Below are 23218 nucleotides of genomic sequence, written 5' to 3'. Positions count from 1 at the left end.
TAATGCCAATCTAATCCCAAGGTAGGTGGCACTGGCTGGGGGGTGGGATACAGGGCCTTTCCCCCCAGTTCATCAGGTGGGAGGGCCATTTTTTTTTGGCTTCAACAGGCACCAACAGTCCTCGGCCCTTGGCAGAGCTCTGCATGCTGGCCCAGTGGGGACATGTCCGAGCTGGGGGGGGGGGGGGGGACACAACTCAGACACCAGTGTTTACCTCTGCACTACAGTGGTCTGTGAACCTGGTGAGGGAGTCGAATAGGGAAGGCCCCTCCTCTCACACTCCCAAGTGCCAGCTGGGAGTCACAGAGCAGCAGCTGTGTAGGGGGATGACACCTCCCACCGACAGAACCTTCCCAGATCCCCCCAGCGGAGGGTAGATTTAGCCCAGCCCATAGCAGGTGCACTGCACTTTGGGTTCACAGGGGAGCTGCTCTGTGGGCAGGACACTCTCCACCAGAGAAGAAGCTGGTCACTCCCTGGAGGCAGATTTATTGACATTCCACATTTAAAAAAAAAAAAAAAAGTTAGCCAGGAAAAAAGTTGCAGGCAGGGGCATTTTACCCCCTATCCACTCCCCCCATACAAAATAATCTGTAGAAGAATAAAAGGCTCTTATGTTACATCTGTTCCTGGGGAAGGAGGGAGTGTCACACCCAGCTGCACCCCTAAACAACTACAAAGATACAAATCAGTAAAAAATAGGATTAAAAAAGATTTGATATAAAAATAGCCCTTTTTATCCTACTTTCAGGTTCCCCCAAGGATCAGCCCCAGGTCATAAGGGGGGAGGCATAACAGGTTACCTCCCACAATCTCATCTTTGGGTGGGGGTTGTCAGGGCAGAGAACAGCCCCCACTTCACAATGAGGCAGCCCCCTGGCAGCATCAAGCCCCCTGAATAATCTAGGGGGCAGCCTCCCTAGAGGCATCAAGGTGGGGGTTGCTGATTAAAAAAGTAAAAATGTATTTAAAAAGTGTGTCTTAGTGTATTTGCAGTGGCCCCACCCCATGTAGCCCCCCACCCCTGCACCCCCACCTCTTAGAACACCCCAAAAACAGAGACTCCGCATGCCCCACTGGCCCAGTGCATGAAAGGGGTACAGTGCCACCTCCCTCTCCCACCGCAGCACATGCTGGTTGTAGGGGGTGTGGAGGTGCTGAGGTGACCCCCCCATCTCAGCAGTGGTCCCCCCAGTGGGGTGGCTGGGGGTGGGGTGGGGGCGTATCTCCCAGCATGGTGTTCTCCACAGCAGGAGCACTGTGCCAGGTCCCCCCGCCACTTCACAGCACAGTGCTCTCATCCTCCTCTTCTTGAGGGGCAGCAGGGGGGTGCCCATTTCTCACCCCCACCTCCAGCTCAGCTTGGAGGAAGCGGCGGATCTCCTGGGGCAGTGCCTGTGCCTCCAGCTCGCACTCCCGCTCCAGCTCCTCCACCAGCTACAGGGGAGGCGAGAGGGGTGTTAGTGGGGGACACAATGGGAAAGACCCCCATCCCCCATGGCTGTTCTAGGGCCTGAAGCTGCACAATCACTCAACCACACTGCATGTTAGGCCCACAGCTCCTCCCCGCACTGCAGGCATCCAGGGCTCCCCAGGGTGACCCTAGAACAGTACCTGCCCCCAACCTGCGCCACTCACTCTTCCCCTGCTAGGGCAACTGGGCCCATGGGAGACACCTCCTGGCACTGCCACTCACCCTGGGCTCCTCTTCCTCTATTTGCTGTAGGATCTCCTGTTGCCCAGCCACAAGCTTCTCCTGGCGTCGCTTCTGGGCTTCCTCCAGCTGCAGAGAGGCAGGAAAGAGAGTTTCTTAGCGGAGCAGACCAAGGGAAAGGGGTGCTGTGAGCTGGTTGCTGCCCAGGGAACGAATGAGGGGCAGGACTAGCAGGAGAGCTGCCCCCACTAATGCTCAGATCTTACAGGGATCCCATATACCTGGGCGGGGACGGGGTGGCTCTGTGTTTTTTGCCGCCCCAAGCACGGGGATTCGGCAGCATCTGTGCGGGTGATCTGCCCCTGCTGGTCCTGCAGCTTCGGCGTATCCGCTGCCGAATTGCCGTCGAAACTGCTGGACCAGCGGACCTCCTGCAGGCAAGCCGCTGAAGGCAACCTGACTGCAGCCCTCACAGCAACTTGCTGTGCTGGTGCCTGGAGCTGCCCCAGGGCGGGGCACTAGTGAGGCAGCTGGCTGTTCTCTCCTTCCCCTCCCAAATGGCTAATGTGGGGAACAGAGCGAGGCAATGTAGGGGGCCCTCACCCTGCGGATGGAGTTCACTGATTCGTTGATGTGTCTCCTGTTAATCTCTGTCAGCTCCCTGCAGGGATGGAGGGGAGGAAGAGACAGACTATCAGACAGGACAGCTCCTTCCCATATAGGGTCAACTCCAGTCCCCCAGACTGAACATGCTCAGAACTGGCTGGGACGTACCCCCGCCCCCGCATACAGGGATCTGTATGCCCCATCTATCCCCCAGTGACACGGATCCGTGACCCAGGATTCATATTGCCTCCCCTCCCCATCACCTGCACAGCCCAATCCTGCCACTCCTGGGGTTGGGGTTGGGCATGTCTCCTCCCCCAGCACTGGGCCCACCCCTGCTATCTCCTTTCCTGTTCCACCCCAGCCCCTGTCCCTCACTAACCACTTCCTGCCCTGCCCCCCCCCAGCAGCTTGCTCTTCTCCTCCCTGCACCAGCCCAACATCACTAGCTCCCACTCGCCCCTGCCACTCACACATCTTTCTTCTGCTTCTCCCGGGATTTGGCCTCTGTGATGCTGTTGTGCCTCTTGCGGTCCAGGATTTTCTGCAGCTCCTTCTTCTCCCTGGGGAGGGGCACAGAGATCTATCAGCCCTAGGAGGAGCAGTGTACTGGGGAAACTACCATCACCTGCCCCCACCCCCAGTACCAACCTCTCACTTGTTTCCTTGACTCTCTTCAGCTGGGCAGCCTGGCAGTCCTGGGCAATTTCCCGCAGCCGCTGCTGGGCCTTGTGGGTGGGGACAGATGTGAGCAGTGTCAGGGCATTTGCTGTTAGATCCCTGACCCTGGCACCTTCCCTTCCCCCAAACTCCCCTCCAGCTAGCAATCCTGCACTGCCTCCCACCAAAGTGCGCCCCTTGCATTCCACCCCCCCATACCCTCCCCTCCTAGTTCCTGGACCCCCTTCCCCAGATACCCATGTGCAGTTGCCCCCCACCCCCAGTTGCAGGGGATCTTTGGGAGCTACACTGTGCCCTCCTCCGGCAAGGTACCTGTTTGAGCTGCCCTTTATTCCGATGCTCCTCTGCCCGCCCTCCTAGATACCTGTTGCAGGTGCTCCTTTTTGCGGGCTCTCTCCACCTGGTGCTGGGTTTCCCGCAGCTGCAGCAGTCCCCGCATCTGCCCCTCCTGCAGCTCCAGCTTCTGCCGAGACACCTCTTGCTCCAGTGCCTCCAGCGAGCCGTTGGCACTGCAAGGGACAGAGACTATCAGCATGGTGGGGGCTGTGTGTCGGGACTGAGGGGCAGAGTTGGGGGAAGGAGCTCAGGGCTGTGATAACGGGGAGCTGTGGGAGAGGCAATGTTCGGGGCTGCAGGTCAGGACTGAGGGGCACCAGCAGAGCCATGAAGGGGGACACTCACTCTTGGTGCCCACGGCGCAGGCTCCGCTCCACTTGGGAGCGGCGCCGGAGGCTGTCGCTGTGCAGCTGGTTGGCTCGGGTGCTCTGCTTCTTGTTGAGGCTGGAGATGTTCTTCATGTGCTTCTTGCGTAGCTCCTTCAGCTCCCGGTACTGCTTCTTTAGCAGCTTGATGTAGCCCTTTTGCTGCCGCAGCTCCTCCAGGGACTGGGGGGCTACCTCTGGAACAGAGGGAGGAGAGGAGGATCTCAGCATCCCCCAATCCCTGCATACACAGGAAGCCAGTGCTGAGATACAGCTGCCTCTCGGGAGGGGCACAGGGGGCTGGTAACAACAAAGCTGATTCCTCCCACTATCTCCAAGCTGAGGAATGTGGGGTCAGTGGGAGGCAGTGTCCTATGCTCTGGTGCAGCCCTTACCTGCAAGGACACTGGCAATGAGGTCGTCCCTTTGCCCTGCAAGGGGGAGGAGGCAGTGGTTAGGGAGAGGCATGAGGAGAAAACCAACCCTCACCCCAATCTCTTCCAGTCCCCAAAAGGGCTACAGCTCTGAAGACTGGACCAGACCACAGGGGTCTCTGCCATTATGCACCCCCCACGTGCCACTGGGATTGGTTCCATTGCACCATTCCCCATTACAGGAGAACCCCGCATCCTCATGCAGCCTATGACACACAAGCCCACCCCTTATAGGGGACACTCCCTCCCCCACATTAAAGGGAAGTCCTACGCAGCAGAGGGTGCCTCCCCCAGCTGATAACCCGGACCCCCAATGGGGACAGGAATCAGAGATCTCCCTTGCCTGGACTGGCGACACTGGGGCTGCCGGCAGGGGGCAGCAGGACAGCGGGTGGCTGTCGGGGGTCCGTGGAGGGCTCAGCCACCACATCAGCTCGCTGCTTCCCAGGTGTTTCCCGTGGATTCTCTGCATTCTCCTGGGGAAGAGAGGGATTCAAGGATGGGTTCAGTGGGCTCCCCTCAACCTGTCCCCAAGACCCACCCCCCACCAAAACTCCTGTTGACTCCTTCCTAGAACCCCCACCAAGCCATACCTCTAGATGAAGTGGGATCCCGCCCCTCACCAGTACCCCATTATCCTCAGACCCAGATCCACTGCCCCCCAACTCACCCTAAGCATCCCCCATCTGATACCCCATTCCCCTTCTCCCTCAGAGCCACTACTGCACACGCCCTCCCTCCCCCAGATCCACTGGCCCCTATCCCCCTCCCCGTTCTGGTATCCTATGCCCATCCCCCACTCACCTCGCTGTCTCCAATCAGCGCCACCAGCTGTTTTGCCCGCTGGTCCATGAGGCTGACGTGTTTAATGGGGTTGATCAGGGCCTCTGCGTAGTCTAAGTAGTAGAAATAGGAGGCTGAAAGATGCATGAGAGGGAAATTCCCCCCAAGTCCCCACCACAGCCTCCCTCCCCCAATATCCCAGGCCACACTCCCTCATTCCTCCAAATAGGCACCCTCTTCCAGAGACACCCCATCATCCCGATCTCCCCTCCAGGCAGCCCCACAGCAGCACATACCCTGGTGGTCGTCTGGGATATAATCATTTGCTTCTGTGTAGACCAGCAGGGCGGGCAGGCTCAGTGGCTGGTTGCTTTCACTGCGCAGGCAGATGTAGTGGTACCCTGGTCGAGAGGGCACAGAGACAGGAGAGGGGTCAGACCAGACCAAATGGGGGGGAGCACCCTGGGGTTTATGGGGGCACTGTGCCCCCCAGCATTGTTGGGGGCTGGGTAGGGAGTGCCCCCATGCCCCTCAGGGGACAGACACAAGGCTGCACACAGGACCCTAAGGGGGGAGGGCTGACAGAACTGGGGGGCAGAAATAACTGTAGGGGGCAGGAGCAATGCAGCATGGGGCACAGCAGGGGAATGCGGCACCTCCTGCACCCTGCTTGCCTGGAGCCGTGCACGATGGGGACCAGGGTCTGGCGCCCACTGCAGGGGGTTCTGGGTAATTCACATCTCTCAAATCCCCTCCCCATTGCTTCAGTGACAGGCCTAGAGCAATGTATGATGGGACCAGGCCTAGAGCTCATGAGGGGAGGTTGTAGGGTAACCAGCACATCCCACGTCCCCCCGTTGCCATGGCAAAAGGTGGGCTGGGGGCAGGGACCCCAGGCAGCTCCGCTTACCAGATCGGATGGCTGAGACAGGCAGGATCCGGTGCCCGACAAATTTACCCCCCTCCTCAAAGACAGCAATGCGCAGGGATGCCAGCGTGGGCAGCACCACCTGGGGAAGCAAAGGGGGGTTAGATGCTGCCCCTGGGACCCACAGGAGGGGGACCACCCACACCTGGGCTTGGGAAGAGGCTGGACACTGCCCCTGCTCCAACGGCCTTACCTTGGGGAAGACGAAGGGCTCCTCATCCCAGACAGGGTTGAAGGAGTTCCCCTGGGATGGGCGCGTCCGGAATTTGCGCTTGGTGTCAACGGGGAGGCCAAACATGTCCACTTCCACGTAGATGCCCACCCGCTTGTCTGACAGGAACTGCCCTGAGATTATCTGGGGCGGAAGGGGGGGGAGAAGAGGTCAGAGTCACTAATGACCCCCCACATACTGCCAATCCCACCTGACACCCCCAAGTGCCCCCGACAAGCCTCAGCCCCACATGCCCCATTGGCCCCATACACCCCTGTGCCCCCTACACACCTCATATCCCCTCACCCTCATGCCCACCAGGATGGGTTGGCATCAGCCCCCCAGCTTTCACCTTGACCTTGACCGTGTTGGCCACAATGCCGTCCACAATGTTCTCAGTGAAGGGGTCGAAGGGCTTGTCCTCACGCCTCATGAACTCGGGCTTCAGCAGGTACCCGCTGCGCCGGTTGTACTCAAACATGCCCAGATTCAGCTGCATTGGCAGGTCTGGAGAGTAACAGGACCCTCATGAGGAGGCGGAGATTAGGGGCAGGGCACTGTAAGACTATGGGGAGCCCTAGAGAGTTGGGATGAGGAACTCCTCATTCACCCCCCTGCATCATTGGCACCACCTCGGTTGGGTAGGGTGTGCAAAATGAATGGCACTAAGAGGGAGGTGCTGAGGGAACACGACACAGTAACTACTCCCGAGGACTCCAATCGCACTGGGGTTCCCCAGCACCATGAATTGAGAGGCACTGGCAGAGCTTGGGAGAGCCTGGGGGCTGCGGGTCACGACTGAGGGGGATCCTCACCGAGGGACTGGAAGTTGAGGGCCACCATCTGGCAGCCAGCGTTCCAGAAGAGCTGGGGCATGTAATTGGAGGAATCGACCCGTGTGCCCTTGGGGTAGATGCGGCTTAGCTGCTTCTTGTTGTATCTGGACACATGGCGGGATGTCAAGGTAGCAGTGGGAGACAGCGGCCAATAGCCCCACCCCCAGGAGCACCCACCCCTACCCTGCAGCTCACCCCCTCCTACAAACCAGCCCTCCCTTTTCCTGCCCTCCCCACTATCCCCCCACTGCTCCCTGGCGACCCCACACCAATCCTACTTTTTCCTGCTAGCTCCACCAAACCTACCTTTTCCCTCCCCCACTATACTGCCCATCCCCCCGCCCCCAGCTCCTTGCCCCCGGCAGGATACTCGACAAACTCCATGGGGCTCTTGGTGAGCTGCTCCAGCCCCTTGGTCTCCACGAAGGACGACATCTCGAAGGACTTGTCCCGTTCTATGGGCAGTAAGGGGGAGTGCATTAGCGCTCCCCTGTGGAGAGACCCCTTCCTGCAGCATCAGCCCCCCCGCCATACCTCCATGGTCAGCAACACCCAACCCTCCAGTGAGCCCCCCAGACAGCCCTGCTTCCCCCACAATTCCCCTCCCCCCACACCATCATACCCCGTCCATCCTCACAGACATCCCTGCCCACTCCTCCACTCTGGCTCCCCTTGCCCCTCAAACCCTATCCCCCCATAACTCCCAAAGCATTCTGCCCCAACCCAGCCCACTGCACAAAGAGCTCCTATCCCCGCAGCCTCTCAGATCTCAGCACCCCGCACATCTCTGCCCCCTAGACAGCCTCCACACCCCCGACACTCACTACTGGCGGCCTGGAAGGATTTGAATTTGACGGGTTCGATGTAATTCACCAGTGTGGACATCTCCTCGGTGGCGTTCACCTCGCTGCTGGCCGTGCCCTGTGGGAGGTAGAGGGGTGGGGGTGGGGTCAGGGCAGCCAACTTGGAGGTCTCTCTGCAAAGGTTCAGGGGCTGGGCAGGCACAGCTGGCTATAGACCCCCACATCTGCCATCTCAGTGCTGCTCACATCCTAGTCACCCCCACCCAGTAACCCCCCCATGTTACAAACCAGGGGGCAGGAGGGGAGACCCCCCTCTGAGCAGCCCCCAGAAATGTAGCCCCATAACCCCCCTTTACCTCATCTGTGGTGGGCTTCTTGGGGTCTGGCTGCTCTTCCTCCTCCTCCTCTTCGCTGTCAGCCTCCCGGTCTGGAGGGGTAGAGAGAAGGGTTAGAGACCCCAGACCATCAGACATCCCACCCTTAACCCCCCCAACAGTCACTCCACCCCCTGCTCCCTATCAGGGAGACCCAACCTTACTGCCCCTAGTCTCCCCACATTCCCCTGAACAGGACTGTCACCCCAGTGCCCTAGCCCCAAACCCCATCATAGCCCCTTCCACACACAGGCCCCCTCATCACTCAGATCCCTCCTCCTGATCCATCCCCCAGGCTCTGAGGCTTGGGGTGGGGGGGATGTTAGGGATGGGACATGTCTCCCTCCCCACTCACCAATGGATTTACGGGGCTCTGCCAGCTTGGCCAGTCTCTCTGGTGGCGCCTTCTCCTCCCCGTTGGCAATGACTGGAGGGGTGGCCCCCTTGTGCGGCTCGACATAGGGGGAGCCTGGGTGGGGGGGAGGCGTGTGAGCACCACAGAGCTGAGTGGAGGGGGGGACAAGGTGCCCCCAGCTCCACAGGAAATGGAGGGTGGACCCCACATCTAGAAGGTGCATTTCCCTGTGCAGCCCCCACAGCAGGCTCACAGCACTCCTGGGAGGTATCATATCCCTGCCTCACTCCCAAGGGGAAGCTCCATGGGGAGGAGCGTGCTGCGTGGTTGGGGGGAGATCGCGGCACAGCCTGGAAGGGAAGCACTGCCTGATTCCCACCTCAGCTGGGGCAGGGGCCGGGCTTGTTTATGCCCAAGCTGTCCCTGAGGTTGGTGGGGAAAGGAAGTACAGAGCCCAGGGTGCTTGGCAGGAGGGAGAGTGAGGGTGGCAGTGGACAGGGGGGCAGTAAGGGCAGATCCAGGGGTAAGTACCTGGCAGGGGATGGCACTAGCTGGGGAGGGGTACATACCCCATGGGAGCCAGGGTGGATCCAGGGTATGTACCCAGTTGGGGGGCGCACTGGCTGGGGAGGGAGTACATACCCAGTGGGGGGGGGCACACTGGCTGTGGAGGGGATAGTACTCGGTGGGGGCGGATCCAGCATACACACCCTGTGGGAAGGCGGCACTGGCTGGGGAGGAGCATGTACCCAGTGGGGGTGGATCCAGGGCACACACCCTGTGTGTGTGTGGGGGGGGTGATGCACAGGATGGGGGAGAGGTACGTACCCGGTGGGGGTGAGGGCAGATCCCCGAGGCCTGACCCCGCGTCGCTCACTGTGGACTCCAGCAGGCGTTTGCGGATGCTACTTCCCTCGGGGCCCTTGCTCGCCCGCCGCTGCCGCCGCTTCTTGTTCTTCACCAGGATGCGGCCCATGAGCTCCTGGGGGCTGGGCAGCACCACGCCCGGTTGCAGCTTGGGGGGGACAAGGGTTAGACCAGGGCCAGCCAGACATGAGGGGATGGAGACCCCCATGGATAGCTCCCCTTGTCTCCCCCCAATTCCCACTGACCCAACTCCCTCCTCCAGACACCCTGTCTGCCCCTCCATCCCCAGATATTCATGACCCATTCATCCACCCCTCCAATCCTCTCCCCACTTCCCCAAATACCCTCAACCCTGATCTCCAGATTCTTGATACACTTGCCCCCTGCCCCCCATTCCTGGATACCTCTCCTCCTCCTCTCCCCCTTGTACCCCACCCCCATGCCTGATTTCCCCCCACTTCCGTGCCCTCCACTTCAGCCACCTCACCGGGTACTTCTCCAGGGGATCAATCAGTAGCGCATCTCCAAAGATGCTGCGGCAGTACTCGGCCATCTTAGCCTGTTGCTTGGCCCTGAGGGCAGAGTGAAGGGGCCATTAGAGCTCTGGAGCCCCAGCCTCTCCCAGCAGGACGTGCCCCAGGGAGCAGAATGGAAGCACTGGCGGGGGGCTGCGGGAATTACTCACGAGTCAACGTGGTTCTCAAAGGACAGGATGACGGGGAATGGGGAGGTCTTGAAAGCACTTTCAGCAATGGCCTCAATCACCTCCTAGAGCCGGGGGAGACCAGAGTCAGGGCTGGCATAACAAGGGGCTGCTGGTTGGGACTGAGTGCACCTGCAGAGCTGGGGGCCTGGGGGAGTCCAGGACTGGAACATCAGGGGACTGTGGGTCAGGAGCCCAGGACTGGGGGTTCCCCAGTATCTTAATGGAATCGTCACGATCCGGGTGAAGCTGTCATATGCAAATTAGGGAGATGTGGTCTAGATTATATTACTATCGGAGGGGTGCCAGACTGAATGAAAGGCCCTACTCAAAGGGCAGTTATCAATGGTTTACTGTCAAATGTGTGTGTGTGTGGGGGGGGGTTTCCAGTGGGGCCCCACAGCTGGCCCAAGGGTCAGTCCTGGGTCTGGTACCATTCCACATTTTCAGTAAAGTGGAGAGTGTGCTCATAGCATAGGCAGATGACCCAAGCTGGGAGGGGTTGCAAGCACTTTGTAGGGCAGGCTTAGAAATTAGAACGACCTTGCCAAATTAGAGAAGAAATCTGAAACCAACAAGATGAAATTCAATAAAGACAAGTGCGAAGTGGGAAGTGGGAAGGAAAAATCCAACGCACAATTACAAAATGGGGAAGCTCTGGCTAGGTGATCATACGGCTGAGAAGGATCTGGGGCTGATAGTGAATCACAATTTTAAGGAGTCAACAACATGATGCCATTGTGACAAAGGCTAATATAATTGAGGGAGTGGGTATTAACAGATACGTTGTATGTACGAGATGGGTGGTAACCGCCCCACTCTGCTCAGCACTGGGGAGGCCTCAGCTGCCGTACTGTGCCCAGTTCTGGGCATCACACTTCAGGAAAGATGTGGACAAATTGGCGAGTCCAGAAGTGAGCAACAAAAATGCCAAAAGGTTTAGAAACCCTGACCTAGGAGGAAGGGTTAAAAACATTGGGCTTGTTTAGTTATGAGAAAAGACGATCGATGGCACCTGCTAACAGTCTTCCAATATCTTAAGGGCTGCTACAAAGAGAATGGGGATCAATTGTTCTCCGTGGCACCTGAAGGCAGGACCCTAATGGGCTTGATCTGCAGCAAGGGAGATTTAGTCCAGATGTGAGGTAGAACGTTAGGACTCTCAGGGTGGCTCAGCTCTGGGACAGGCTTCCGAGGGAGGTTGGACTCCCTGTCAGTGGAGATCTTTAAGACCTGGCTGGGCAAACACCAGTCAGGGAGGATGGAGGTTTATTGGTCCTGCTTCAGCACAGGGGGCTACTTGGTGGCCGCTTGTGGCCTCTCCAGCCCCAAATCTCTGGGAGCAATGGAGGGTCCCAGGAGTGCATCAGTCAGTACCTTGAAAGGGATCTCGGTGGTCATGGTGAAGCCGTGCGTGATGAAGGGCTCTTCGTCCTGGGGCCGCCCCTTCCAGCAATCAAGTTCAATGCAGCGGCAGCCACTCAGCAGCACCTGTCGATACATCTCCACCGAGGAGTTCCCCGTCAGCTGGCCCGCTGGGGCATGAGGGAAAGGTCTCAGCATCAGCACCCCATGGATGCCCTGACCCTCCCAGACTCCAAACACACAACCCCCCACCCATCCATACAGACCCCCGGCAAACAGCCCTGACCCCACAAACCCACCCACTCCACTGGCCCCCCCAACCCCCATACTCAACTCGCGGACCCCTGCTCCACCCATACATACAGACCCCCCCCGAGCGCTGATCCCACAAACCCACCTACTCCACAGACCCCCTAACCTCCATACTCAACTCACAGACCCCCACCCTGCCCATACATATAGACCTCCAGCACACAGCCCTGCCCCAGTCCATACACACAAACACACTCCCAACACAAACCCATTGATCCCCAACCCCTAGACCCTTCCTAGTGCACACCCACCTCGCATGCTGTCTCTCTCTCTCACCCCCCCCCCCCCACAACTACCATCACAGGGAGGAGGAACAGGGGGCAGTACCCGGGGTCTATGAGGGGGGATGGACTAGGGCCATCCCTCGGAATGCCAGGGAGTCCCCCAGACCTGCATGGTAGTTGCGGAGCTCAGAGGGTGCTAGGGAACGACCCCTCAATACCAGCAAGGTAGGCATTGAGGGAGGGGCTGATGAGGGGCAGTTCAGGCCCCCCCTGTACCTGTGAGGTAGGTTTTGTGGGAGGAATTGATGGGGGAGCAGTCTGGGGAGGCCCGTGCCTGTGAGGGAGGGGTTGATGGGGGGCAGTCGAGGGTGCCTGTACCTGTGAGGGAGGGTTTATGTGGGGGCAGTCGAGGATGCCTGTACCTGTGAGGGAGGGGTTGATGGGAAGCGGTTTGGGTGGGATGTACCTGTGAGGGAGGCATTATAGGGGGTGGTCCGGGGGGCCCATACCTGTGAGGTAGGTGTTGTGGGAGGAGTTGATGAAGTAACTGCTCAGTGGCTGGCTCATGTCATCGCTCAGGTCCAGCTTTTCAGGGGGGACGATGCTGTTCTCCTCCCCTGCCAGGTAGCGCCCGAACCCCTCCATGGACATCTGGTCTGGGGGGCAGGAGGTTAGTGAGGATGACCAGCATCCAGCAGGGAGCCCAGTCCTCCCACACCCCTACTGCCATTCCCCTCCCCAGTCTCCCTCAGCCCTGCCATCTACACTCAGGTTCCACCACCCCCAGCTCTCCCCTCCCCTGCTTCTCTCCCCTCCGGGGCTCACCACGCTCCAGGAACTGGCGGTTGGGCTCGTACTTGTCGATCAGCTGGCGCACCTGGGCGCGGCTGAGGGGGGGATACAGCACCTCGTTCAGCCGCGGGTCCCGCTGCCGCTGGTTGATGAAATCCATCAGCTGGTCCAGGCTCAGGTAGGGCTTCCCTTTCGCCCCACTGGAGGAAGGGCAGAGATGTTACCCACTAGGCAACACCCTCCACAGGCAACCTCACCCCTATAGCACCCCCGCATTTGGCAGGTCACTGCCATTCCAGTTAGATGCTGAACCCCCTTCCTCCAACCTTCCTGGTGGCTGGGAGCCTTCCTTCCCCATCCCACAAACACACATAACCCCTCTCCCTGCGGCATCCCCAGTGCCAGCCCACCAGACAATGGACCCTCTCCAGATACTCTCAGCAGGCCCCCTGCCCCCAATTCCCAGACTGCCCCCTGCTCCTGACAGCAGACCCTCTGCTGCAACCCCAAAGCCATGCCCCAGACACTAGCCCACCCCCCCAGCAGCAACCCACATCTCCAGCAGGATTTTGTCGATGTCAGGGCGCAGGCAGAGCTTGTTCAGGAAGTGCTCAAAGATCTCCAGGGTGAACTCGTCCGGCTTGATCGACTCACTCTGGGGGGAATAACAAGGGTGCATGTCAGTCGCTGGGGGGCACGAGGCAGCTTGGGTGAGTGTCTGGGGGGGGGGGAAGGAGGAGGGGGAAGGACATACCCGATTGAAGTTAAGGCCACAGGACTCCAGAGCTGTCTCCACACGCTTCTTATCGGCTGAGAACATCTTCAGGATGCTGGGGAGACAGGAGAGCGGGAAGCCTGCAGTTTGGACTGAAGGACACCGGCAGAACAAGGGTTGGAGGGGGCCTGTGGGTCGGGACTGAGGGGCACCAGCAGAGCAAGGGTTGGCGGGGCAGGTTGTGGGTTGGGACTGAGGAGCACCGGCAGAGCTCAAGTTACGGGGGGCTGCGTGTTGGGACTGAGGGGCACCAGCACAGCAGTGGTTGGAGGGGGGTTGTGGGCCGGGACTGAGGGGCACCGGCCGAGCTCAGGTTAGGGGGGGCTGCAGGTCAGGACTGAAGGGCACCAGCAGAACAGTGGTTGGAGGGGCAGGTTGTGGGTCGGGACTGAGGGGCACCAGCAGAGCAGTGGTTGGAGTGGGGCTGTGGGTCAGGACTGAGGGGCACTGGAAGAGCTCAGGTTGAGGTGGCTGCAGGTTGGGACTGAAGGGCACCGGCAGAGCTCAGGTTCGGGAGGCTGCAGGTTGGGACTGAGGGGCACCAGCAGAGCGGTAGTTGGAGGGGGGCTGCGGGTTGGGACTGAGGGGCACCAGCAGAGCTCAGGTTGGGGGGGCTGCAGGTCAGGACTGAGGGGCACCAGCAGAGCAGTAGTTGGAAGGTGGCTGTGGGTTGGGACTGAAGGGCACCAGCAGAGCAAGGGATGGAGAGGTAGGTTGTGGGTCGGGAGTGAAGGGCACCGGCAGAGCTCAGGTTAGGACTGAAGGGCACCGGCAGAGCTCAGGTTGTGGGGGAGTGGGGAGCTGCAGGTCAGGACTGAGGGGCACCAGCAGACCAGTGGTTGGAGAGGGACTGTGGGTCGGCACTGAGGGGCACTGGAAGAGTTCAGGTTGAAGTGGCTGCGGGTTGGGACTGAAGGGCACCAGCAGAGCAGTGGTTGGAGGGGGGCTGTAAGTCAGGATTGAGGGGCACCAGCAGAGCTCATCTTCAGTCAGGAATTTGGAAATACCACCCATGGGCCTGGTGGGTCCCTGGTTGCTGCCTACTACAGTAAAGGGAGCAGTAGGCAGGGCAGAAAACTTACTTCTTCACTGGGATCCGGCTCTCCTGGTTCACCTGGAGTTTGAGCCGGGTGTAGCTGAGGGAAGGAAACAAGACAGAGGTTACAGAGCAGCAAAGCCTGGCCAGACACCCCTCACCATAGTCAGCTCTGGGATGGGGTGGTCGGGCTGTTTATACAGGATCCCTTGCCCAGTGTTGGGATGCAGATGCTTCTGGTGTGGGGTGCGGGGGCTCCGTATATGGGAATCCCTTGCCTGGTGCTGGGATGCAGCCACATCTGGAGTAGGGCACACAAGCTATGTATGTAGGGACCCCTTGGCCAACACTAAGACTTACGTTTTCTGCAGGAAGGTGTTGCGAGATGCATTTTGGGCCAGAATGTTCATAGCCAGTTTGAACAGCTCCTCAGTCCAGACCTGGGAGGAACAGTGTGGGGGAAAAGAGATGAGACCGTAGAGCTGCTGCCCCCTTCCTCCCCTGTACCAAGGATGCCCTCTCGCCCACCCATCAGTGAGCCAGTAGGGTGCGCTCCTATGGGACATAGTTACTAGACACCACCCTGCCCCAACCCCATCTGAGATGCAGCCTCCAGTCTCTAAGCCCCACTCACTTGGCAACTCCCGGCGATCTACTACCCCACCCTCCTCCATTTCCAGCATCACTCACACATTGCTGATTACCCTGCTCGCTCCCCACGGCCTACTGGCACCTTTCTGCCCCCTCCCTCATGGACTCACCTCCATTCCCCCTCCCCAGTGGCAGCTCCAAGCATCAGCGCTCCAAGCGCATGCCTGGAGCGGCAAGCCGCTGGGGGTGCCCTGCCGGTCCCTGCAAGGGCGGCAGTCAGGCAGCCTTTGATGGTGCGCCTGCAGGAGCTCCGCCGGTCCCACGGATTCAGCGGCAATTTAGCAGCAGGTACGCCGAAGCCGCGGGACCAGCAGACCTCCCGCAGGTGCGCCCCTGAAAGCAGCCTGACTGCTGTGCTTGAGGCAGCAAAAAACCTAGAGCCCCCCCTGCCCCCCCTAATACTGTACTGCCCCCCCATGCCCTGTTGCTTACTCCTGCTTGCTCTCCACTCACCTTCCCCCACACTACCAGTCTCCCTCCCCACCCACATGTCCCTCCATTCCCCCAGGCACTCAAAGGTCCCCTCATTCCCAGTATCCCCTTTTTCACCCACCCCATCAGCCCCCCTCCAACATCCTCCACGCCACAGTTGGCAACACTCCCCATTCATTCTCCCTCCCTATTGCCAACCCTGGTTCCCTGCCAGCTGCCGTTCACCCACCGCACACCCACCTTGGCCACGTCCTCCTGCACTGCGATAAAGTTCAAGAAGCTGATGTTGACCAGGTCCGGGCCATGCACCACAGTCAGCAAGTTCTCCTCAGGCCGCGGCTCTGAGCCCCCCAATCCCAGCATCTCCCGCAACTTGGGGTCCTGCCAGGGGTTGGGGGGATGGTGTGAGCCAGCAATGCTCTGCCTGCCAGCAGAGAGTGCTGTGACATCACCCCCTCCCCACCAGGAGCAGCATTGGGCAGCTCAGCCAATCAGGGTTAAAACCACCCCCCACTCCAGGCCATCTCTGGGATCATGAGCCAGTGCCCGGCTCCCCTGCTGTGCCCCTACTGTGTTTTGTAGGGGCTCTCAGCACAAGCCAGGATTAGGCCCCCAGTGCATTATGGGAGGGTCTCCCAGGCACCCTATTTCTCTCCTCCATCAGGCATGGCTCCCCCACGCAAGTGAGGGAAGGGTTAGACCTAACCCTGCCCCTCACTCTCCCAGCTCCCTCCTGGGAGCTGTTTTCCCATGACAGGAAATTTGCAGATGCTCCCTAACTGGGGCCCAGGGTGGGGCAGGAACTTAAAGAGGGAGGGGGTGGAGCTTGGCAGGGATCACTCAGCTACCCCAGCCAACCCACACTGGCCATGGGGAAGCTGGGATGGAGGACAAGGTTCCTTATTGTAGGGTCTCCCTTGCAGCACACGCCAGTTTATTATTGAAGGGTCTCCCTCCATCCCCTCTCTTTGTCGTTGTAGGGTCTCTCCCCATGTGTGAGGAGGGTGGGCTACAGGCACCAGTTTGTGACTATACAGTCTCTTCACCCCCACTCTCAGCTGGTTCTGGCAGAGCCCCTCCCTCACCTTTGGGACTCTGGCATAGCGCCCAGTCCGCGTGTCTCGAATGGAGCTGATGTCCAAGATGTCAACTTCCTGCCAGGGACAAAAAGAGGGGTGGGTTGAGATGCCCCTTAGAGCTGGGGCAGTGCAGACCCCCACAGCCATGGGGTGGTGTGGGGAGGAGTTCCTGCCTAACGGTTCTGGCTCTGGGCACCAATCCCAGCCACATGTAAAGCAGCTGCCAAGGCAGGCAAATTCTGTGGAATTGCTGCTGGGGGAATCCCTGCTGCATCCCCCCCTTCACCCGCCCCAGGATCCTGTACCCACCCTCAGCACACAGAGCGTGGTGGGCAGAGACACCAGGACAGGAAATGGGGGGATGACACAGGGCAGGGGGCTATAGTGGTCCAGGAGTAAGGGAATCTCTGGAGAGGGACCATCTGGGGCCTGGAGGAGGGAGGCAGCCCCACCCCTTGCGGTGTGCGGGCGGCAGTGGGGGGGCATTTCCTGTGTGAGGCCTGGGTGGCTGTGCTGGGGGGGTCATGGGAAAGGGCAGAGAGGGAGAGGGGCCAAACCAGAAACACTCCCCCCTACATCCCCACCCATGGCACGGGGAGGGGGCAAAAGAGGGGGGAACCATAGTGGAGTTTGGAACCTGCCCACCCTTTGTAGCTGAGAGAAGTACAAGAATTTCCACACAGTCCCTTGAGAGGGGACCTACCAGCAGCCCTCCCCCCACCCCGCCTCAGCCAGCTGCCAGGGGGTGTCTCAAAACTAGCCACCCTTGGGAAACCAACTTAATTCAGAGGGGACAGGAGCAGCAAGAGTGCAGGGGGTCGGGGGGAACCTGGAATGCAGATTGAATCAAATTCAACTCTCCCACCACTCTGCATCCCCCAGGTCTACCCTCCCACCCTCCACTTGCTCCTCCCCGAACGACTACCCCCAACCCTCTGCCTCCCTCCCCTCTTCGCAAGAGCCACCCCCTCCTAAGAATGTATCAACACCATATCAGAGTGCGGGGTGGGACACGCTGGGCAGACAAGACTAGGGGAAGGAGGGCTCACCCCCAGACTAAGCCTGGCGAGGGAGGGGGCAGGCAGGTGACCGCCCCTTGGCACCACCCCAGCGAATTCCTGCCAAACAGGCCTGATGGCTCAGCCCCAAGAGCGAGTGACCCAGCCTCCCAGGCCAGCTCCAGGAGAGCAGCAGCAGGCTGGCTGAGCTCCTGAATATTGCAACCCCAGCTTGTCCCAGCAGAGGGTACTGTGGGGAGTGGGGTGGGACCACCAGCTGTGTGGGGAGCTCCCATCCAGTGCTGGCCTCTGTCAGCAGGGTGCACCATAGGAAGGGCTGGCTGGGAGGAAGTGGGGGGCGGCTGATAGATGTTTCCGGCCTTGGGGCCTTTCCTGTCTTGCTCCCTGGCTGACCTCGATAAGGGCAGGGAAAGTGCCAAGTGTTTCCGGGCCTGATGGGGGCATCGGGAGAGGCAGAAACCAGCCTCAGCTCAGGCCACGCACTACAAGTGCTGCCAGGGCCCTACCATGTGGGGCGCGTTCCAGTAGAGGAAGAATCCCAAGGGGTCGACACGCAGCGTCACCAGAGTCTGGGTTGTGGGCTCCTGGGGGCACAGAGAGGAAGGAGTGTAAGTGCAACTGGCTCTGTTCCTGATCCAGACCCGCACCCACCCTGCCAGCCCAGCCGTGGGCTCTTCCCTCCCCAAAACAGCTCTGCTGGTGCCCCTCAATCCCAACCCATGGCCCCTGGCTACCTCAGGTCTCAGTTCCCCCATTTCCCTACCCCAGCTCTGCTCGTGCCCCTCTATCCCTACCCCACAGCCCCCCTTGTGGTCTGGCTAGTTTGAGGCCAAAGCTTAGTCTAGTGACTTTCCTGCACGTGTCTATTCCTCTGGATGCTCAGTGCCTCCCAGCTCTGTGGAGTCCCAGATCTTACTAGGTGCAGGTATTCTTGGCAGGAGTGGGCACATGGGGAGTATCAGCCCTGGTGAGGGGATAGGGGAGCTCTGGCCTGGAAGTTCTAGCGTGTGTGGAGAGGGGAAGTGGGGCAGGGATTAGCCATGAGGAGTGGGTAGGTGAGCCCTGGTCTGGGGGTCCAGGACCTGCAGTGCTGGTGGCAATCCACAGTGAGGGCCCCTCCAAATCCTGCTCCCCCCCCCCGCCCCCAAGCTGTGAATGCATCCTAAGCAGAGAGCATTACCTATCCCAGATCGCACTCCCGCCAGCAAGGCAGGGTGCTCCCACAGAACGAGGTCTCCTCCCCCATACCCCCATGAGAGCAGCTTATTGCCCTACCCCAGGGATCATAGACACTGGGAGCACACGGTGGGGGTTTTTAACCCCCCCTTGCTTGGAGATGCCCCTTGGCTTCCATCCTGGCTCTCCAGGAGATAGGATTCCCCCAGGCAGGGCATTGTTCAAGTGTGTGTGTGTGGGGGGTAGGAAATGAATGGAGACCTGATGTGCTTCTTGGTCAATGGCCCCTCTGTGCTGCTGGCTTAAACGCAGAGAGTTGGGGGAGGGGGATGCATGGGAATGAGTCAAGAGCCAAAAACAGACTAGAGAGAGAGACAGGGACACAGAGCTCCAGGCAGAGACTCTCCCAGCAGGGGGCGCTGTAGGGAGCAAAGCAGGCAGGCTGGCTGTGGGAGAAGCTCCCAGCTACTCCCGCCTGGCCCCTCCCAGCAGGGGACGCAGCAGGGACCATTGGCTGAGGGGATGGGGGCTCAGACATCACCTGTTCACTCGGGAAAGACCTTGGACCCCAGAATCAGCTGCAATAAAACAGCATCACAAAGCCACTGGTGCCCCAGGACTTTGCCCCAGAGAGGTGCGAAGGGAGTGCCCAACCCCCAGCCTTCCTAGTACCACCTGTCCCAGGCAGTGCCTGGCACCTGCCCAGCCTTTAACTTACAAGGCATGATCTGACACAGCTGCACATCTGAGATAGCAGGGGCTGCAGGTCAGGGTTGAGGAGAACCAGTAAAGCTTGGTGGGGGAGCCCAGGGCTGGGATAGCAGGGGGATGAGAGTCAGGGCTGAGGGGTACCTGCAGAGCTGGGGCACTGGGAGGGAGGGGCACTGGGAGGCACCTCGCAGGCTTGTCCTGGCCACACTCACAGCTAGTCGGGAAGTGGCTGCGGGGTGGAGTGGTACTTGGCCAAGGACCTAGGATCTTGTTTCTCTGAGCTGTGCAAACACAGTTAGGATTTCACATCCTGGAGTGAAAAAGAAGGGGCGATGCCAGTGCTGGTGGAGGGGGAGTCAGAGCACAAGGGGGCTGGGATCAGGAGAGACTTCACTCCATCCCTAAATCTGGTCCTCCAGGGAGAAGGGGTTTCTCAGTCCTGGCTCTGAGGGCTTCTAACCTGCTGCCAAGTCCCAGCCCAGAGGTGGCTGCATCTCAGTACTAGGCCCATGTGTGTGGGGAGGGGATGTGGGGCTCGGATAAGGCCAGTTCTCAGCCTCCTCCAACCCATCCAAATCTGCCCTGGCAGCGTCCAATTACAGTGTGAGTTGGGCACCCTAGAGTGTCAGGGGTGAATGGGGCACCCTGCTATGGGGTGGAGTGCTCAAGGCAGGGGAGGGAAACCTTCAACTGCATAACTCCTGCTGTGCTTCCACCTCCCAATAATGAAGACAGATGCACATGGAGATGTGAATCCAGGTGTCTGGGACCCATTGCTGCCCCCCTCCCCCCAGCTATGCTGCATTTCCTCCCTCCCGGGACTGGAGAGGGGAATCTGACCCCCAAAGGGGGAGGCAGGTGGAAAGGAAGGAGTGACTAAGGGTTCCAAAGCAGTGCTAGACTCAATCAAACCGACCCATGTGGATGGGGGTTGGGAGGTAGACTACACGTCAGGATTGAGGGGCTCCTGCAGAGCTGCGGGGAGCCCAGGGCTGGGTTAGCAGGGGGAGGAGGGTCAGGATGGAGAGGCAGTCAGAGCTATGTTTCTATGCCTGACTAGATGGGGGTCTCTTCCCCCCCCAAATCTTTCTCCCTTGATGGGGTCCTCTCTTTTCCATCTCACACTTCCTTGTTTGGTTTCAGGGGCTGAGCTCCAAGCCACTGGGGAATTGCTAGGCCTGAGATTGGGAATCCAGCTGGTGTGGGGAGGAGGAGCCAGGGAGATCCTACCACCACCCGGGGGTCATGGTTGTAGTCGGGGGAGCAGAGGGATGTTGTGTCCGTCCTCCCCCCCAACCGCAAGCCTCAGGACAAGCACAGAATTCCCCCACACATATGCAGTCCCACTGGCCTGACTGAAGCTGCCCCCCAAATTTAGAAGTCAAACTACACCTATGCCTGGGGTCTCCCCAAAAATTCTTCCCCTTTCCTAGGATGCAGGGGCTTGGTGGACCCCCTCCAGAGGGATGCAGGGAGGAATTGGTGTACAAAGTGTAGGAGCATGTGCTGGGGGTGAATGGTGGGGCTGTCCCTAGGGGTCAAACAAAAGGATTTGAGAGGCCCAGGGGGCAGCAGGGATAGGAAGTTTGGGGGCGCTCAACACAGTCCTTCCCTTGCAAGCCGACTGGATAGTTTGGAGTACTATGCAGGGGACTTCAGAGGGCTAGTATGGGAATTTTCGGTAGCTGGGTGAGGCTTTGGGGGGGGCACAGGGCAGGGTCTGGGATGCCTGAGCAGGGCATTAGGGGGCTATACAGGGGGCACAGAGGAATCCCTCTATGGACTTAGGGTACAAGGGATATGCAGGAGAGAGGCAAGAAAGACCCGCTACCAGGGGCTAGGGAGGATAGCAGTGTCTCCCCCGAGGTGTCAAGGGCTCCCCACAGGATAATTTTCTCCCACTCTATGTCCCTGACCCCTGACAGGTTGCTATGGGGGAGTCCTCAGGATATTGGGGGGGGCTTTCTCCTGGTGGGAGTGCTGTTGAGGGGCTCCCTCCTCGGGGGACTGCCCAGGCAGGAGCTAGGAGGTGCATGGGGGTCGCCTTTTCAGGGGAAGGGAGTGCAGGGGGATCTGGAGGTATATAGGGGGAGATCGGTCCTCGAGAGAGGGAAGTGCCCACGGGAACTCTCCAGAGGGATGCTAGGAGGAATACGGAGCTGTGGGAAACCTCTCCCCCTAACAGGGGGTCTCTCCCAGGTCTGGAGCAAGAAGGGGAAGGAGGGAGGGGACGAATCTCTCCCTGGGGGGGGAGGTACAGGTAGTCTCCCGGGCTGGGGGCCGGTCTCTCCTGGGGGAGGAACCCCAGGTGCAAGGGTATCCCGGTCTGGGGGGCGGGTGCAGGGGTCTCCTGGGACGGGACGGGACGGGACAGGACAGGACTCTCTGGGACGGCGGGGGTGTCTTTCTCCCCCGACTCACCTCGTCCCATTTGATGAACTTGCTGCCCCGGATCAGGGTCTCTGGGACCCGCAGCGGCTCCAGCTGCAGCGCGTGGACCCCCGGGCGCGCCCCGGCCATAGCTGCACCCAGCGCCCCGGGACACCCAGCCTAGCTGCTTCGGCCTCTCCTGCAAGGGCTGCGGGCGGGGCGGGCACAGGCGTGGGGGTGGGGCCGGCCACAGAGAGCCTTAAAGAAACAGCCACCGCCCCCCACCCCTCCGGAGGGGGTGCTGCCACTTTAAGAAAAGGGAGGGGGGCAGAGAAGGGGGGGTGGAGCCCTGGCCCTTTAATAGACTCCCAGGATTGAGGTACTGGCCCTTTAAGAGGGGGGCAGGGGCGGAGGGGGAGACATAGCTTCTTCCTCCCCAGGGAGGGGCAGCTTCTTAAAGGGACAGCCGCCCCGGAATAAAGGGAAGGTATTGCAGCGTTGTTAGCCCAGGAACATTGCCTGGAAATGCATTGCAGAAGTACCAGCCTCGAGAAAGGCTTCCCCCTCCCCCACCTCCTTTCGGAGTGGGGGCCTGAAGAGAGACCCTACAATAACAAACCATCAGGTGCTCCAGTGAGCCTCCAGCTCTGCTCCCTGCATCACAGCGCCCTCTAGCGCCAAACTGGGGCATTGGGGCCAGCACTGTGCGAGGAGTACGTGCCCCTTACTGAGCTTTCACCCCACTCCCTACAGCAGCAAGCGCCCCCAACGCGGTGCGGGGGTAACCACTGCCTGGGAGGGGAGAGTGCCCCCTACCGAGCCCCCCAGGGGTCACACAGGGGACTTCTGTCCACATCCCAGCCCCACCCCACCCTGCAGAGCGTCAGATATTTAACAGGATCATTGCATAAGCGAGGTTGGCCAGCTTCCAAAAAGGATACAGCCTTCACTTTCAACTTCCTGAGAGCTGGGATCATGTAAAGAGCAACAAGGGAAGAAGCAGGTTTCTGCTGCCCCCACCTCCATATCCAGCCCAGGCTTGCAATCCCTCCACACAACTCCATTGCTTTACAATAGCAGCCTAGCACCCTCCCTACCTCCCCCTCCCCATGCCAGCTGTACTGGGCCCTACTTCCTGTAGGTCCTATGTAAACAATACTTTTCAGTCTCAGGGACATGGATTGATAGGGAACCACTGGAATGGGATGGCGAGCTACACTCCATATAAGCTAATATCCCCCCCCCCCACAACTTCCCCCTACTGGAATAGCCCCTCTAGGGATTCAGCCCAAAGGTAGTGTTTAGGGATGTGTGTGGAAGTGTAGGGAAGACAGGGATTT

At 59.8% G+C, this 23218-nt stretch overlaps 1 protein-coding gene across 3 annotated transcripts; it reads right to left on the bottom strand.

Annotated features, from left to right (window-relative positions):
* Window positions 1-475: 475 nt before the first annotated feature.
* Window positions 476-22105, bottom strand: PLCB3 (phospholipase C beta 3). 3 transcript variants are annotated; one of them, XM_030568475.1, is made up of 33 exons: window positions 21930-22105; window positions 18128-18205; window positions 16609-16677; window positions 15764-15904; window positions 14801-14880; window positions 14487-14540; window positions 13384-13459; window positions 13184-13284; window positions 12663-12829; window positions 12347-12493; window positions 11314-11471; window positions 9919-10001; window positions 9721-9805; window positions 9195-9381; window positions 8367-8480; window positions 7994-8064; window positions 7659-7755; window positions 7205-7289; window positions 6814-6938; window positions 6351-6505; window positions 5981-6142; window positions 5770-5869; window positions 5156-5260; window positions 4881-4972; window positions 4420-4552; window positions 4038-4073; window positions 3623-3839; window positions 3306-3450; window positions 2912-2988; window positions 2734-2823; window positions 2258-2315; window positions 1697-1783; window positions 476-1437 (listed from the first exon to the last, which is right to left on the bottom strand). In XM_030568475.1, the coding sequence occupies exons 1-33, from the start codon at window positions 22026-22028 to the stop codon at window positions 1282-1284; spliced, it is 3630 nt and encodes a 1209-aa protein (XP_030424335.1). In that variant the 5' UTR covers window positions 22029-22105; the 3' UTR covers window positions 476-1281. The 3 variants fall into 3 exon arrangements, with proteins under 3 accessions (XP_030424335.1, XP_030424336.1, XP_030424337.1); XM_030568476.1 differs by lacking the exon at window positions 8367-8480; XM_030568477.1 differs by lacking the exons at window positions 14801-14880; window positions 15764-15904; window positions 16609-16677; window positions 18128-18205; window positions 21930-22105 and having other exon boundaries at window positions 13384-13496; window positions 14487-14525.
* Between the last annotated feature and the right edge of the window lie 1113 nt (window positions 22106-23218).

The sequence above is a fragment of the Gopherus evgoodei genome, chromosome 7 (assembly GCF_007399415.2).
Source record: "Gopherus evgoodei ecotype Sinaloan lineage chromosome 7, rGopEvg1_v1.p, whole genome shotgun sequence".
NCBI classification, from domain to species: domain Eukaryota; kingdom Metazoa; phylum Chordata; order Testudines; family Testudinidae; genus Gopherus; species Gopherus evgoodei.
This window is presented reverse-complemented; position numbering and strand designations above follow the sequence as displayed.

Coding starts and splice junctions, on each gene's coding strand:
- PLCB3 (XM_030568475.1), bottom strand. CDS start 22,028: ATGGCCGGGGCGCGCCCGGGGGTCCACGCGCTGCAGCTGGAGCCGCTG. Junction 4,074..4,419: donor CCCCAGTGTCGCCAGTCCAG/GCAAGGGAGATC, acceptor TCCCCCTTGCAG/GGCAAAGGGACGACCTCATT. Junction 1,784..2,257: donor CAGTGAACTCCATCCGCAGG/GTGAGGGCCCCC, acceptor GCCTCTCTGCAG/CTGGAGGAAGCCCAGAAGCG.